This window comes from Pelophylax lessonae, assembly GCF_965119305.1.
Source record: "Pelophylax lessonae genome assembly, chromosome: 1".
NCBI classification, from domain to species: domain Eukaryota; kingdom Metazoa; phylum Chordata; class Amphibia; order Anura; family Ranidae; genus Pelophylax; species Pelophylax lessonae.
The window spans coordinates 37,526,217-37,543,716 of record NC_138768.1 but is presented as its reverse complement, the minus strand read 5'-3'; the positions used below and the strand labels follow the sequence as shown (position 1 = coordinate 37,543,716).

Here is a 17,500-nt window from a genome sequence, read left to right as displayed (position 1 = left end):
TTGAAACAGATAGAGCTTTCTTTTGGTGGTATTTAATAACCAAAAATATATAAATAAATCTAACAAAAAAAAATAGATATAAAAATAACAATACATATAACAAAAAATAGACCAAAAATTTTGAAAAAAAATTTATTTCTTTGTTTCTGTTATAAAATTAAGCAAATAAGTCATTTTTCTTCTTCACTGGTGTGCACTGATAGACTGCACTGATGGGCACTGATGAGGCTGCACTGATGGGCACTGATGAGGCTGCGCTGGTGGGCACTGATGAGGCTGCACTAATGGGCACTGATGAGGTGGCACTGATAAGCTGCACTGATGAGGTTGCGCTATTGGTCACTGATGAGGCTGCGCTAATGGGCACTGATAGAATACACTGGTGGTCACTGATATGATGCACTGATGGGCACTGATGAGGCCATGCTGGTGGGTACTGATGAGGCTGCTCTGGTGGGCACTGATGAGGCTGCACTGATTAGGTGGCACTGATAAGCTGCACTGATGAGGTTGCGCTAATGGTCACTGATGAGGCTGCACTAATGGGCACTGATAGAATACACTGGTGGTCACTGATAGGATGCACTGATGGGCACTGATGAGGCCATGCTGGTGGGTACTGATGAGGCTGCTCTGGTGGGCACTGATGAGGCTGCACTGATTAGGTGGCGCTGATAAGTTGCCCTGATGAGGTTGCGCTAATGGTCACTGATGAGACTGCGTTGATGGGCACTGATTGGGTGCACTGATGGGCACTGATAGGATGCACTGATGGGTGCTGTTAGGCTGCTCTGATGGGCACTGATGAGGCTGCACTAATGGGTACTGATGCGGCTGCACTGATGAGGTGGCGCTGATGGTCACTGTTGAGGCTGTACTTGATGGGCACTGATAGGATGCACTGATGGTCACTGATAGGATGCACTGATGGGCACTGATAAGGCTGCAATGATGGGAACTGATGAGGCTGCACTAATGAAGTTGCACTGATGGGCACTGATAAGCTGCACTGATGACCCTGATAAGGAGGCCTTAATGCATCTGCATTGATAATGTGGCACTGATGGGCAATGATAGGTGGCACTGAAGAGCACTGCTAGGCGACACTAATATGCCACACTGATGGACACTGACTGGCACTGATGGGGCTGCACTGATATTCAGGGCACTGATAATCAGTTCCCTGATTATGAGTGTAAATGTCCCATCACAGAATAGCCAGCTATTGGCTTTCCTTTCCTCACACAGTGACAGCGCTGAGGAAAGGAAATGCCGATAACCAGAATTTGTTTACATGGAATCAGCTGTGATTGGACACAGCTCATCACATGGTAAAGGCTGCTATGATTATGCCATAGTGTGCTAGTATAACTTCCAGTTTTAAACTCTCCCAGCTGTTGGAATGGCCAGGCCGCGATGCGGTCACTTGCGCATGCACACACATGTCACAATCTCAGCTCTGTGTGCCCTAAGTGCAGAGCTACTGCTCATATATCTTCTAAATGGTTTAGAAGATTTTCACAGTACCTGCATGTAAGCCATATTATAAGCTTACCTATGGATACAAGTGTAGTAGAAGATTTTACTATCACCTTAATGGTGATTGAGAGAGTTAAAGTAACAAAAATGCTTTCCTTTGTGACTATTGCACTGAGGCAGGAAGTGAGGAAGAATTACCTATTATCTATATAGATATAGATATAGATATAGATATATATATATATATATATATATATATATATATATATATATATATATATATATATATATATATATATATATATATATATGTATATATGTAGCCCCGAACCTTTAAAACATCACTGCAAAACTGACCTGCTCTCTGGCCCCTGCACACCAATCTCTTTGTGGTCAGTTGAGCTCCCTCCTTGAGCCCAGGCAGGTATGTGCCACCATGTTTGCCTGGGCTCTCGGTATAATACGGCAGAGTAGTGCTGGTGTCAGGGAAGAAGAGGAAGACCCAAAGGTACCACGTGACTGACCAGAAGACACCAGTTTTTTTAAGTAAAACTGTTACCAGACTATGGACAGTAAAATGTTTACATATTCTTAAAATGTAGAAATTATGCTTTAAAACAAGTCCTCACTGACCTCTGTAGTAGCAAGCACTGTGGAGTAATCAGAAGATACCAGGTTTTTGAAGTAGAACTGTAACCAGGCTTTGGACAGTAAAATGTTTACATATTCTTAAAATGTAGAAATGATGCTTTGAAACAAGTTCTCACTGACCTCTGTAGTAGCAGGCACGGTGGAGTAATCAGAAGACAACAGGTTTTTGAAGTAGAACTGTAACCAGGCTTTGGACAGTAAAATGTTTACATATTCTTAAAATGTAGAAAATATGCTTTAAAACAAGTCCTCACTGACCTCTGTAGTTGCAGGCACTGTGGAGTAATTCATTCTCAAAGTTGACAGAAAAACAGTTTCCCTTTCATTTTCAACTGCTCAATTAATTCTGCTCCCCCCCACCCAGCAGGGACTTGGCAGCCTGCCAGCCTTGGACTCTGGTGCAGAGAAAGAGGAGAGAACAGAGTGCTGAGATCTGACTTGGACTACTCGAATGCTTGTCTTGTGAACTATGAGAATGAATTGCTCTGCAGTGCCTGCACCTACAAAGGTCAGTGGGGGGTTGTTTTAAAGCTTATTAAGAAACTTGAAATATTTGAATGTTCATAGTTTAAACACAACCCTAATTCCGGGTATATATGGAAGTTTTTATTTTGAAGTGTATGTTAGAAGGAACTGGTTTATTTATTTATTTATTTAATTTTCATTCTGGAGTTCTGATCGTTCACACTGGGGCGACGCTACTTGCTGGGGCGACCTCACAGGTCGCGGTGCGCAGCTCGCACCGCGACCTCGGAGCGGCCGGCACGGACTTCATATCATTGAAGTCAATGCAGGTCGCTCCAGGTCGCCCCAAAGAAGCTCCGGACCCTTTTTCTAAGTCGGAGCGACTTGTGTCGCTCCTATTAGAACGGGTCCACAGCTTCTCTATGGCAGGCGACCTACGGTGACCTGTCAGGCGACCAGGTCGCCTGACAGGTCGCCCCAGTGTGAACGGGGTCTCAAAAGTGTTTGTAAAGGCAAAATAAATTGTTCTGTAAATAGCTTCATATACCTTATATACAATCATAGCATACTCATGCTTCAGTTGCTTCAGTATTATATGACAATTACTTGTTGATCCTGCCATTTCCTTGTTTGTAATTGATTTCTGGTGTCGGGCTGATGACACTGTGCAGCTGACATTTAAATCAATATTCCCCCAAGCATTGTCAGCACCTACAAGCTTTCCCAGTTTCATTATGTCTGCATACTGATGCGGCATGTCCACAACTCCTTTGATGTAAATGCGCACAGGCTCACATGCAACACATAAGGGGAGATTAAGGCTCCATTCACACTTGTGCGACTTGTCATGCAATTTCGGACATCAAAGTCCCATGACTAATCATTTCCCGTGTTTGCCAATGATAACCATTCATATATGTGCGACTTAAAGTTGCAGCGACTTCAAAGTAGTTAATGCACTACTTTGGTCCAACTTTCATGCAACTTGAGTGCCATAGACTTCAATGTTCACCCTCAAAAGTTGCATGAAAACCATACCTGAACGTTATACAATGCAACAGTTGTCCATTATCACTGGCCCAAGCCAAAGTCATATCCAAGTTGCACCCATCCAAAGTTGTGTCAAAGTTGCATCAAAGTTGCACCAAAGTTCACTTCAAAGTCGGCGCAACTTTGGAATCATACAAGTGTGAATGGAGCCTGGAGTACTTAGAATCTGGTGCAGCTGTGCATGGTAGCCAATCAGCTTCTAATGCCTCGTACACACGCAACGATTATCGGCCGACCGATCGTCCGACTTTTGTCCAGAGTGGTGTTTTGTTGGTTGGAATGTGCCTAGACTGCACACGAAATTTCTCGGCCAACAAAAATCTACTTCAGAAGTGATGTCATGTGCTGGTTTACTTTCCGTGTGTTTTTTCTTCTCTGAGCATGCCCAGTCTTGCTCATCAGATTTTTCTCTGCCGAAATCTGTACTGACTGACGGAAAATCGGCCGTTGTGTTGACGGCCAACAAAAATTTTATAGCCTGCACACCAGATTTTTTTCGGCCGAAAAGTCGGAGTCGGTTGTCGGAAGCATCATACTAACAAGCCGAAAAAACGGCCGATCGGACGTTGGCCGAAATTTCCCGGCCAATAATCGATGCGTGTGTACGAGGCATAAGTTCAGCTAGTTCAGTTATTCTTTGACAATAAAACCTGGAAGCTGATTTGGAGCTATGCAGAGCTGCACTTGATTTTGGACTTTCTAGCTTTAGTAAATCCCCCCATAGGCTCTCTGATAGTCTCCACCCACAAAAGGAGACACGAGAAGGGTTTGCCATCACATGAACACCAGTAAAACCATAAAAAATATATTTCTGATGCAATTTCTTTAAAGTATTTAATTAAACTGTTATAACCCTGGTATAGTCATCATTGGGAATGTTTGGTGATCATTGCTTTAATCAAAACCTCCTTTATTGCAGTACAATTGAATGTCCATTTTGAATGTCTCGTTCAATAGCCATCTATTAACCACTTAAGCCCCGGAAGATTTTACCCCCATTCCGACCAGGGGGTATTTTGCGATTCGGCACTGCGTGACTTTAACGGACAATTGCGCGGTCGTGCGACGCTGTACCTAAACAAATTTGGCGTCCTTTTTTTCCCACAAACAGAGCTTTCTTTTGGTGGTATTTGATCACCTGTGCGATTTTTTGATCACGCGCTATAAACAAAAAAAGAGCGTCAATTTTGCAAAAATAGCAATATTTTTCACATTTTTTTATATGAAATTCCCCCCAAAAAAATGTAAAAATCAAAATTTTTTAACATTTTCGGCCAATTTGTTTTATGCTACCTATATTTGGTAAAAAAAATCGCAAAAAGCGTATTTTGATTGGTTTGCGCAAAAGTTATCGCGTTTACTAACAAAGGGAAAGATTTTTGTCATTTTTGTTGTTTTTTTTTTTAACGCGTAATGGCGGCGATCTGCGATTTTTTTTTTGCGGGACTGCGACATTGCGGCGGACAGATCGGACCCTTGACTGACATTTTTGACACTTTTGATATTTTGATTGGTTTGCGCAAAAGTTATCACGTCTACAAACTAGGGGAAATATTTATGTCATTTTCATTTATTTATTTATTTTTTAACTAGTAATAGCGGCGATCTGCGATTTTTAGCGGGACTGCCAAATTGCGGCGGACAGATCGGACACCTAACTGACATTTTTGACACTTTTGGGGTTACCAGTGACATTTCTACAGTAATCAGTGCTATATATATGCACTGTTACTGTAAAAATACACTGGTAGTGAAGGGGTTAACTTTATTTGGGAGGGAGGGGCTGTGTGTGTCCCTAGGGGCGTGCTTTCTACTGTGATTGGCTGTGGCTTGAGCTGTAAGGACACTGATCAACGGATCTACATAGTAGATCCATGTGATCAGTGTCTTTACAGCGAGGAGAATGACAGGTGGCTTGTTTACACAAGCTGCCTGACATTCTCCCTCTCCCCCGCCGATCGCCGAGTGGCCGGCGGACATCGGGTCCGCTGGTCACATGCGCGGGGGGGGTCCGTGACCACGCGGGAGCGGGAGCGCGCCTCCGGCGGCGTGCGCTCGCTCCCTAGACCCTCACAAGCAAGCAACGTAGCCCTACGTTAGTTTGCCTGTGAGGGGCTGACCGCCGACGTAGATAGTCGTGCGGCGGTCGGCAAGTGGTTAAATATTCCGCTGTGTGAATGCCACGTTTTGGGCTTTAGCCCCGAATAAAATAAACTTTTGAAAGCCTTTTCCAACCCGTTACATCCTTTACATTCTACCGACCAATATTTGTTGTGTAGACTCAATGCAACTTCAAGAGCGTGAGGGAGTCTTTCATCTACTGCCAGGCTCTCGCCTTAAAAGCAGCCCGTTAGATGTCAGACTTTGGAGCTTTTGCACACCTTTCATGGGCCACGGCTCCCTGCTCCTCCCACCAGCCACACTTAGGGTCCTTAATTTAAAAGAGAATATTCATCAGCAACCGGTTTGCGGGGAAAAATCTGCCCGAGGATGTTTTACTAACAGCTGGTGTCCAAAACAAATTTGTAATTAAGATAGTGTTTTCGTTCAGCTGGAAAGCTGGTATAAAAAAATAAATAAAAAAAATAGAGAGGCAGCTGTAAATATTGGACTTCTGAGATCCTCTTCTGATTTGTGGATTTAAAACGTCTTTTAATGATTTGTAGTTGCCCATCGATTTAGCAGAAACGCTTTGGGAGCCAGGGCATACCTGTGTCTGACCAAGACTTTGTAGTCAGTTTAATGATATAAAGGGAACTAGAAAGATAAAAAGATAACATTTTAACAAGAGAAAAGTATGTTGGCTTGGGAGTTTGGACAAATTGTACAAATATCGCCGGTTTGGCGCTTGTAATGACAACATATTGCAGGGCTGGAGCACGGTTCTTTTCTTTCTGTCTTTTCGAGTCTTTGACACAAATAATTTTTTGCCTTTTAGATATTTTACCATATTTTACCTTCATAGTGCCTTCAAAACTGGTATCACCCAAAGCAGTGGTCTCCAAACTGCAGCCAGGGGGCCAAATGCGCCCCTTTGCTTGCCATTATCCAACCCTTGAGGCACTATTCCTCCCAATGATACGAGACACTATTTCTCCCACTGACACCAACAATGGAGCATAATTCCTACCACTGGCACCAATTCCTCCTCCTAATAATAATGATGGGGCATTGTTTATTCCCACTGATGCCAGGACAATTTCTAGCCCCACTGAACACAGTCCGCCTGCTTAAACTTTGAAGGACAGTAAACCGGACTTTTGGTTAGAAAGTTTGGAGACTCCTGACCTAGAACAACCTTTCTCAACCTTTTTGTCCCTGAGGAACCCTTGAAATAATTTGTAGGTCTCACATTGGTGGTCAGTGGGAAGAATGTCCCCATTACAGTGGTGGCCAGTGGAAGGAATGTCCCCATTACAGTAGTGGTCAGTGCCCCCATTACAGTTGTGGTCAGTGGAAGGAATGCCCCCATTACAGTGGTGGTCAGTGCCCCCATTACAGTTGTGGTCAGTGGAAAGAATGCCCCCATTACAGTGGTGGCCAGTGGAAGGAATGCTCCCATTACAGTAGTGGTCAGTGGGAAGAATGCCCCCATTACAGTGGTGGCCAGTGGAAGGAATGCCCCCATTACAGTAGTGGTCAGTGCCCCCATTACAGTGGTGGTCAGTGGAAGGAATGCCCCCATTGCAGTGTTTGTCAATGGGAATAATGCCCCCATTACAGTGGTGGTCAGTGGGAATAATGCCCCCATTACAGTGATGGTCAATGGGAATAATGCCCCCATTACAGTGGTGGTCAGTGGAAGGAATGCCCCCATTACAGTGGTGGTCAATGGGAATAATGCCCCCATTACAGTGGTGGTCAGTGGGAATAATGCCCCCATTACAGTGGTGGTCAATGGGAATAATGCCCCCATTAAAGTGGTGGTCACTGTGGGAAGAATTCCCCCATTACAGTGGTGGATAGTGGAGGAATGCCCCCATTACAGTGGTGGTCAGTGGGAATAATGCCCCCATTACAGTGGTGGTGGCTACCCATTAACTTAACAAGAGCACAATAGAAGCTGAGACATACATGTTTCTATCCAACACGTTGTAGCCAGTTTAATAATAAAAAGGTAACTATAATGATAAAAAATAATTTTTTGAAAAAGAAGCTGGTTCGGAAGTTTTGACAAATTGTACAAATATTGCTGATTTGAGGCTTCTAATGACAACATATTGCAGGGTGGTTGGAGCACATTTTTTTTTCTGCTGTCTCCAGCCTTTGGCATGAATTATTTGGCGCCTTGTAGATGCCCAATATTTTACCACGTTTTATCTTTATGGTGCCTTCAAAACTGGTGCCATATAGAGCTGCCGTTCTCAATTTTTTTACCCCCTGAAATAATTTTCAGGTCTCAGGGAACCCCTACTAAAATGAAATCATGGGAAGAATAAAGTTCCTTACATTGGTGGTATGTGGGAAGAATGTTCCTACTACAGTGGTGGTAGCTACCTATCGATTTAGCAGGAGCACTTTTCGAAACTGGGGCATAGCTGTTTCTGGCCAAGACTTTGTAGTCAGTTTAATGATAAAAAGGTAATTAAAAAAAAAAAAAAAGTAAAAAAAATAAGGTTTTTAACAGAGACAAAAAAGCTGGCATGAGAGGAAGTCAAAATGTACAAATATTGCCGGTTTGGTGCTTGTAATGATATTCGAGGACAGTTGGACCGCTAACTGTTTCTTCCAATTCTAGTCTTTTACATGGATGCCTTTAAACTGGTATCACCTAGTGCAACCTTTCTCAACCTTTTTACCCAAAAGGATCTCTTGAAAATAGTTGTAGGTTTTAGGAAACCTAAAACCCCTGCTATAACAAATCACAGGGAAATGTCTCAAATAAATAATTATTTGGCCTTAGTGTAGGGTTTATTTTGATGCCACCTCTTTTTCTTTAAACTGTTTAAATGGATAGGCTTTCTTCATGGAATGCACATTAACGCACAAAAACTACTTGTTTGGCCGTTGTCACACAGCCGGTCAAGATCGCGACAATGGAGTCAGGATCCGCCCACATGCCTGGACCGGCACCCGACTCAGCCTTTTAGCAAGCCACTGAGAGCCTGAGCTGGCCACTCCCGCCCTTTCTACAGCCCAGTGTTCCAGCGAGCGCAGGGGGGCAGAGCAGAGAGCCGGAGACTGGCAGTTACCAGCTCTCTGCTCACATGGCCCTTGAGAACCGAGTGATCGGCAGTGTTTGATCGCTCATTTCTCAGTGTCAGAGGTGCTGGGGGGCAGATGCAGCATCCACCTAGGTAAGTATGAATCTTAAAAAAAACATACTTCTCTTTATCCCAGATTTAAATGGCTCTAGTTAGTACCGGGAAACTGAGCCCCCCCCCCCCTTCCCTTAGGGTTAGGGTCAAGGCGCCCCCATCCCTGCAATAAACCATTATGCCCAGGGCGACCATCCCTCCTGCCCACCCATTGTCCCGGCCCTGGTTCTAGTCCACATCTGTGCAATGTTGTTGACAGTTTGTTGCATTTAGGACTTATAAATGACAGTACATGGATATGCATGACTGTTCATAATGCACATAGGAAGGAAAAAAAAAAAACCACAAGAAAAAGCATGTAGAAAGGTGTTACTGCAGCCCAAGGTCTGACAATTACACCCAACCTGCCTTGGCTAAGCTGAGTCTTTTAGTACCCCAACATCTGAAGGACTGGCTCATTTTCCATGCCGATTCCAGACTAACGGCATTTGATTTGAACCTTTTTGTTTTTTTATCTTCCAGAATCACAGTTATTAAGCAATAAACATGATCTTGCAGCGTACGACTCCATCCCATATATGTTCTTCATGCAGCGGGTCTCCTGCAGCGCCGAGAGCACCGAGACACTGTAATTCTGCCAAATCCCCTCTATAGTCTCCCCTCGCCCCCCTCCCAAATCCTGCAAATTTACAAGGGAATAGGCGTATTCGGAGAATATACAGTCCGCGGGGGCTCTTCATCAAGCCTGCTTATAATATAATAGCTATATAACTCACACCGGGTCCGACCTACGTGAGGGATGGAGGATTACGTTACACAGGGGGGAGATAAGTTACGCAGACCTACATCCTATATGTTATTGCTAAGCAGCGTGATCCGTACAATAAAGCTGCACGCCGAGCACTTATACGACCTTGTTATAGAAGAACTCTGCTAAGCATTCCTGGCAGCTACAATGACACCATAACATAACACAAAAGTTCAAAAATCGACCAACTCTTTATTATATATCATTAGATGTATTTTTAGCAGTTTAATAGGACTTGATATCAGCCTCTTGCAGGCGGCCCATGAATAGCAGAGCTTAGACTTGGGGAGGGAGAAGCAGCACCAGGAGCTAATCAGTTGTGCTGCAGTATTCATGTGCTTATGTATATATGTATCTCTTCTGTGTGTTTAGTTCTTTGGCTGGAGTTCAGATATAAAGCGACACTATCAGTGACCACTTCCTTCTTTTCTTTACTCTTTCCTTCCCTTTTCTTTCCTTCCTTCTTTCTTTCCATTCCTACAAGGAGAAAGATTTGGCTAGAGAGGAGAAGAGTTACATTTACTGCCATTTTTTTTGACTCCACTGAGAAAATTCTCCTTTACTTTCTGCCCCGTGTCACCCATACAATATATGGAGGTGGGGAGGGGGAGATGGTTCAGTAGCTACTACAGAGGCGTAGATAAGGGGGGGGATCAGGGGGGTCCAAACCCCACCCCAGAGCATCGGTCAATTTGACAGCAGCTAGGCTAGTGTAGCCTATCAGCTGCGGGAGCCGCACTGCCACTGGGAAGACCACCTGTCTTGTCCACGAGGCTGACATGCAGGGCCCAGCTGACACTGAAGCCATGTTTACTATTTGCTTCACTAACAGTTGTCCCAGCTGGGGGAGCTGTATATACTGTATATATACACACCACAATTTGTCATTTGCTATTGTTCTCTGGGTACTCAAGTCTGAACCCCCCCCCCCCCCCAGGAAAAAAAAATTATCTATGGCCCCGGGCCACCAGTACATGCAGAACTTTAAACAGTGAGCAGCACCATGTTGTAATGAAGTTCTGGGTTTCCATGTCACCGACTCTTCGGTAGACTCATCAGAGGTAAAGGTGATTACTGAATTTATTTTAAAGTCTCTGGATCCCACCACTCTGAAATAAAACCTACACCTGTAAGTAGACCCGTCTTCTTTAAATGGGGGGTGACCAACATTTTTTGAAGTGCTACACGTTTAATCCTTTGCAGCACACTGGTGTTAAAGTGTTCTGGGCATTGTCTACGCTCTGCGTTCCTGGCTCGGCCTCCCCTTGCCAGATGCAGCCACGCAGCCGATATTACCATTGTTTCCTCCGGCAGATGGTGAGCTGCTCCTTTCATCCCCTAGCTGCACTCATTGGGAAAGATGGCCCATGATCAAATCTTAAATGAGACTATTATTCTGTGGTCTGGACTCCAGGGGGCCACATGGGGTCCAGGATTTAGAGCGGTTCCTAGGATCTCTGTGGCCTCTTTACACTCTTCACAACTGAGGGATCTGGGGCTGGTGAAAGGGGATTTGGTGTGAACCAAACCGTTTAAAGAGCATGCAATGAGAACTGATACATTAACACATCTATGACCTGAGGATCCTCCTTCCCAGTTTCCCTCCCTTCCTTTCCCTCTTTTCTTTTCTCTTTCTTTCTTTCTTTCTTTCTTTCTTTCTTTCTTTCTTTCTTTCTTTCTTTCTTTCTTTCTTTCTTTCTTTCTTTCTTTCTTTCTTTCTTTCTTTCTTTCTTTCTTTCTTTCTTTCTTTCTCTTTCCTCCTCTCCTTCCTACCCTTCTTTCGTTCCCCTCTTTCCTCCCCTTCCTCTGCCCTTCCCTTTCGTCCTTCATTTCTTTCTTTCTGTTTTCCTTCCTGTCTTTTTTTTATTTTCTTACCTTCCTTCTTTCTACTCACCCTTCCTTCTTCCCTTTCCTCTTCTTTCTGTCTTTCTTTCTTTATTTCCTTCTTTTTTCTCTCTTTCCCTCCCAACTTTATTTTTCTTATGTTCCTCTCTCTGTCTCTCTCTTCTCTTTCCTTCCTTCAGCCCCTCCCTTTCTTCTTAATTTCTTTTCTTCTCGCTTTCTTTCTTTCTTTCTTTCTTTCTTTCTTTCTTTCTTTCTTTCTTTCTTTCTTTCTTTCTTTCTTTCTTTCTTTCTTTCTTTCTTTCTTTCTTTCTTCTTTTCTCTCTTCCATCCATCTTTCCCCTCTTTCCTTCCCCTCTTTCTTTCCCTTCTTTCCTACCCTTTCTCCTCCCTTCCCTTTCCTCCTTAATTTCTTTATTTTTTTCCTTCCTGACTTTCTTTTTCTTTCCTTTTTACCTCCCTTCCTTCTTCCCTTTCTTCCCTCCTTCCTTTCATTCCACTTTTTTTCCCCTCTCTTTCTCTCTCCTTCCCTCTCTCTTCCTCTTTCCATCTCTATCTCCCCTTCCCTCTTTCCTCCTCTTCTGCTTTCTTTCTTTTTATTGTTCTCCTTCCCTTTCTTCTGTACAGGGATTGTCAAGTCACTCTACCACTGGTGAATGTATCATTCCATGGTGCTGATATCAGATGCTCTGTCCATGGTGCTGATATCAGAAGCTCTGTCCATGGTGCTGATATCAGACGCTCTGTCCATGGTGCTGATATCAGACGCTCTGTCCATGGTGCTGATATCAGACGCTCTCTCCATGGTGCTGATATCAGACGCTCTCTCCATGGTGCTGATATCAGACACTCTGTCCATGGTGCTGATATCAGACGCTCTGTCTATGGTGCTGATATAAGACGCTCTCTCCATGGTGCTGATATCAGACGCTCTCTCCATGGTGCTGATATCAGACGCTCTGTCCATGGTGCTGATATCAGACGCTCTGTCCATGGTGCTGATATCAGACGCTCTCTCCATGGTGCTGATATCAGACGCTCTGTCCATGGTGCTGATATCAGACGCTCTGTCTATGGTGCTGATATCAGACGCTCTGTCCATGGTGCTGATATCAGACGCTCTGTCCATGGTTCTGATACATGACACTCTGACTATGTTGCTGATACCAGACACTCTGTACATGGTGCTGATACTAGACACTCTGTCCATGGTTCTGATACATAACACTCTGACTATGGTGCTGATACCAGACACTCTGTCCATGGTGCGATGAAGGCTTTAAAGCCTAAAAGCAACTCCAGCCCACCCAACTTGTTTTGGATGGAGTAATTGAAGGGTTGAACCAGGACAGGCAGCTGGGAGAAGAAAACTCAACAGGCACAAAGATGACAGCAAAAACCTGGCAAAGGGTCTTCTAAGCGTTCACCGAAGGGTCCAAAACTAGGCTTCTCATTTCTATCAGTTTACTTACCAGTAAAAACAATCAATAAAGACATCGTTGTTCACCTAAAACTCAACAATCCCATAATCCTGTCTGACCAGTGTGTGGTCCCCGGGGCCCCTCCGCTTACATCACTGAGGACCATAGGAGAACATTTATGTAAATAGCCCTCTGTGTGTCCTACACTCTATTCTGTCCCTGTGTGCGTCTCTCTTTCTCTCCATTCCTCTATATTTAGTCACAACCCCATAAACAAGCAATTATATGCTTGCTAAGCTCACAGCGTGGAAGGAGAGGATGACGCCAGGCAGAGCCATGTGACAGAGTGATCCGAGGTCTGTCTGCTCCATACATGACATTTGTTCTCGCATCCTGCTTAGAGCTGGGATTCAGATGTCAGGCAGATATGTGCATTCACTGAAATAGACCGACTCTGCCAAAAAATCAGCTAAAATTGCAAAAAATAGGTTTATCTTTGTAACCATATGCAAAGTACTAACATTTGAAACATCTGGAATCCCTCATAATGAGCACATCAGGTGTACAGACCAATTAAATCAGCACACTGATGGTGGGAATCCCTCATAATGGGTAGAGAAGATGTACAGACCTTAAAACTCAGCACAGGAATGGAGGGAACCCCTCATAAAGAGAACAACAGGTGTACAGACCTATTAAATCAGCACACTGATGGTGAGAATTCCTCATAATGGGTAGAGAAGATGTATAGACCTGGGAACTCAGCACAGGAATGGAGGGAACCCCTCATAAAGGGAACAGCAGGTGTACAGACCCAGGAACTCAGCACAGGGATGATGGGAACCCCTCATAATGGGCACAGCAGGTGTACAGACCCAGGAACCCAGCACAGAAATGGTGGGAACAGGGCCATCTTTCCGAATGGGCACGCCGGGCAGTTGCCCCGGGGCCCCACTTGCCAAGGGGCCCCACGCCAGGGTGGAAATTTACCCCAATCTGCCCCCCCCCCCCCCAGTTTAATTGACCTGGTGGTCTAGCCCCCCCCCTCCAGACCAGTTTGTTCCTCCGCCAGGTGTCGCCGTCTTTAGTTTGCGGCTCTGCGCTACACTGGTTGCTAGGATGGCCAGCTGACTGGCATCTAGCAACCAGTGACCTCCCGAAGAGAGGACCCAGAATGCACAGCGGAGGACTATCCTCCTCGTCCTCCTTCGCACCTATTCCAGAATGGCTCCACCCACCTCCTCCCTTCCTGTGCTGTGTACGGCCACTGCGGAAGGTAATCAGACTGCTGCTTGTCTCTCTATCCCCTCTCTCTCCTCTCTCTCTCTCTCCGCTCTCTCTCCCTCATTGCCCGGGGGCCTATAAGGCTCTTAAGATGGCACTGGGCGGGAACCCCTCATAATGGGCACAGGAGGAGTACAGACCAAGAATCTCAGCACAGGGATGGTGAGAACCCCTCATAATGCGCACAGTAGGTATGCAGACCTGGGAACTCAGTGCAGAGATCTCATCAATAGAGTCCCGCGAGATAGAAGAGACTGATAGGGTGTTTCATTCTCTAGAATCTATTAAATACTGAGATATCAGTTTTAGGTGGACTCTGGTGCCTTTAATAGAGGTCAATGTACTTTCCAGCAGCATAAAACTTACCTATTAAGCTTGTCGCAACAAATCGAGTTTCCAAACTACCCTGGAAACTTCAATGGTCATTCAGGGCCACAATTCTAATTTTCACAATCCAGCCCCATGGACAATAACGCTTTTTACCAGTCTGGCGGAGACTCCTTCCCATTGCGCATGTAACGCTTGAGTTCAATCTATACGTCGGATTTGTGTGTATAAAATAAATTGTTTCACATAACAGGCTTGATTAATGTTTCAATAGAGGGGATTAATTACCATAGCTTCTATCTAATTGTACTCCGTGTTTGGACTGATAAAATGAACGAGCTTCTTCTATGCGCTAATTCCCTTTTTTTCAGTTTTTTTTTTTTTTCGCTTCAAGCTGAATAAATATAGAGAAATAGCAATGCTCCCGGCTCTGTATTACACTCTCATGGCCATCTGCGCCATGTACCGCGCAGCCAGATTCTTATCACGCAACACATGCAAATCAGATGCACTTTTCTTTATTTTGATACTTGAAATGGAGTAAATGGGAGTACTGCCATTTATTGGCCATGTTTGTTAAGCTATGACATGTAACTACAAACGGCTCCATTCACATCCATCTCTGTCTCAAAGGAGCTTACACTCTAATATCTGCAGCACAGTCCCCTCTATACATTGTTTGTATAGATCTGACATACTCAGAGGTAACAAAGCACCAGTCACATCAGTCTGTCCTAAAGGAGCTTACACTCTAATGTCCCCCCACAGTCACACACTATTATTATTATACATTTATACAGCTCTGACTTATAGCGCAGTGCTGTACAGGAAACACTGAACCAGTCACATCAGTCTCTATAACCGAGGAGCTTACACTCTAATGTCCCTCCACAGTCACACACTATTATTATTATACATTTATACAGCTCTGACTTATAGCGCAGTGCTGTACAGGAAACACTGAACCAGTCACATCAGTCTCTATAACCGAGGAGCTTACACTCTAATGACCCTCCACAGTCACACACTATTAATATTATTATACAGTTATATAGCTCTGACATATACCCCAGTGTTGTACAGAGAACATTTAGCTGGTGTTATTTATTTTTCACCAGAGAAGCTTACACTCTAATGTCCCACCACAGTCACACACTATTATTATTGATATACATTTATATAGTTCTGACATATACTGCAGTGCTGTACAGAGAACACTAAAACCATTCACATCAAATTCTGTACCAGAGAAGCTTACAATCTAATGTCCCACCAGAGTCACCCACTATTATATAAGTATATAGCGCTGACATATACTACAGTGCTGTACAAAAGACATTGAACACATTTGCTGAATATGCCAGAGGTCTATAAATGTAGAATAACAACAATGGGTGACTGTGGGGGGAAATTAGAGTGTAAAAAGTGTCTCAAAATCAAAATCCTGATGTGTCTCAAAAGACCCATATGACCACTCCGCATAACTCAAGCGGGAAAAGAAAGGGATGCCCAGAGTCCCACCCACCCGCTTATAGACTTCTGTATTGAAGGAGCACTGAAGCAAGGTCCATTGTCTCCTCCACACCGCCACACTCCACTCTTGCACAACCACGGTTCTCCACAGAACGATGCTTCAAGTTCAAGTAGAGTGTAAGCTACTCTGGTACAGAGACTGATGTGACTGGTTTAGTGTTCTTTGTACAACACAGTGTTATTCGTCAGAGCTATATAAATGTATAATAGTAATAATAATGATTTTTGTGTATGACTATGGGGGGGCATTAGAGTGTACATTTTTGTTTATTAAAAAGTGCCAGTATGGGAAGTGATGCCATGTTGTTTTGACCTTTTAACCACACCTCTACTGGACACACCCCCTACTGTACTGTGTTTTGTTAGGTGAAATCATACTCCCCCAATAATGATACGAAATTTGGCCAATTTTTGCAAAAAAAAAACCATGTTGGATCAGTCAATTTAGGTAGTCGTGCGAAACTTGCATGTTGCACATACCACACTAACGATACGAAAAACTATCGATTTTTACGTTCGATTTGGATTTCCGTAACGAAATTCGCATTGTGTATGGCCTGCCTAAATAAATGATTTATAAACAAACAAAAAGTAGCTTACTTCAACGTTAAAAAAAATAAATAAAAAAAAAACAGCTTTTTTTGCCAGAAAACAAACAGAATAAAATATACAAACCAAGATATATGTGATTATTATTATTATTTTATTTTATTTTATTTTTATTATAATGCACAACAAAGCCCTAACCACAACCTAAACACACCCTCAGGCTAAGAAGCGATTACACATTTAACCCATGCATACTGCCTTTTTTCAAAAATCTAATCTAATGAAAATCTAGGGGATGTAAAAGGACAGAAAGACAGCCACCCACCCAGAGACTGACAGACAACAGCTACAGGTACCTAACATTCCTCCACGCTTTTGTCCAGGCCTGTAGCCACCACCTGTCTTTCTCAAGACCCCGAATCTTCCCAACGGCACCCAGGATGTTGTGCACCACCACCTTGATAGGAAGGACTTTTTTCTGAGTGGAAACCTGACACTGCGCATTCCACGTGAAGTAACGAGCTACTAAGCTGACTAGAAAAAGTGTCTCAAAATCAAAATCCTGATGCGTCTCAAAAGACCCGTACGATCACTCCGCATAACTCAAGCGGGAAAAGAAAAGGGATACCCAGAGCCCCACCCACCCGCCTATAGACGTCTATACTAAAGGGGCACTGAAGCAAGAAATGGTCCATCATCTCCTCCACACCATCTCACTGCGCTCTCTGCAGAACGATGCTTCAAGTTCAAGTAGAGTGTAAGCTCCTATGGTACAGAGACTGAAGTGACTGCTTCAGTGTTCTTTGTACAGCAACGTGTTATTCGTCAGAGCT

The 17,500-nt window shown here is 44.0% G+C and overlaps 1 protein-coding gene across 14 annotated transcripts in view; it reads left to right on the top strand.

The window, feature by feature from the left end:
- CELF4 (CUGBP Elav-like family member 4) overlaps window positions 1-17,500 on the top strand; it is a 1,612,756-nt gene that overhangs the window by 1,179,023 nt on the left and 416,233 nt on the right. For 6 of the 14 annotated variants that reach the window (XM_082261568.1, XM_082261569.1, XM_082261567.1 and 3 more), the window contains exon 4: window positions 2,495-2,638. The exons of the other annotated variants lie outside the window; for them this stretch is intronic. In XM_082261568.1, coding sequence (XP_082117694.1) covers window positions 2,495-2,638 — 144 coding nt within the window. The remainder of the gene's footprint in view (window positions 1-2,494; window positions 2,639-17,500) is intronic. 14 annotated transcript variants of the gene reach the window in all.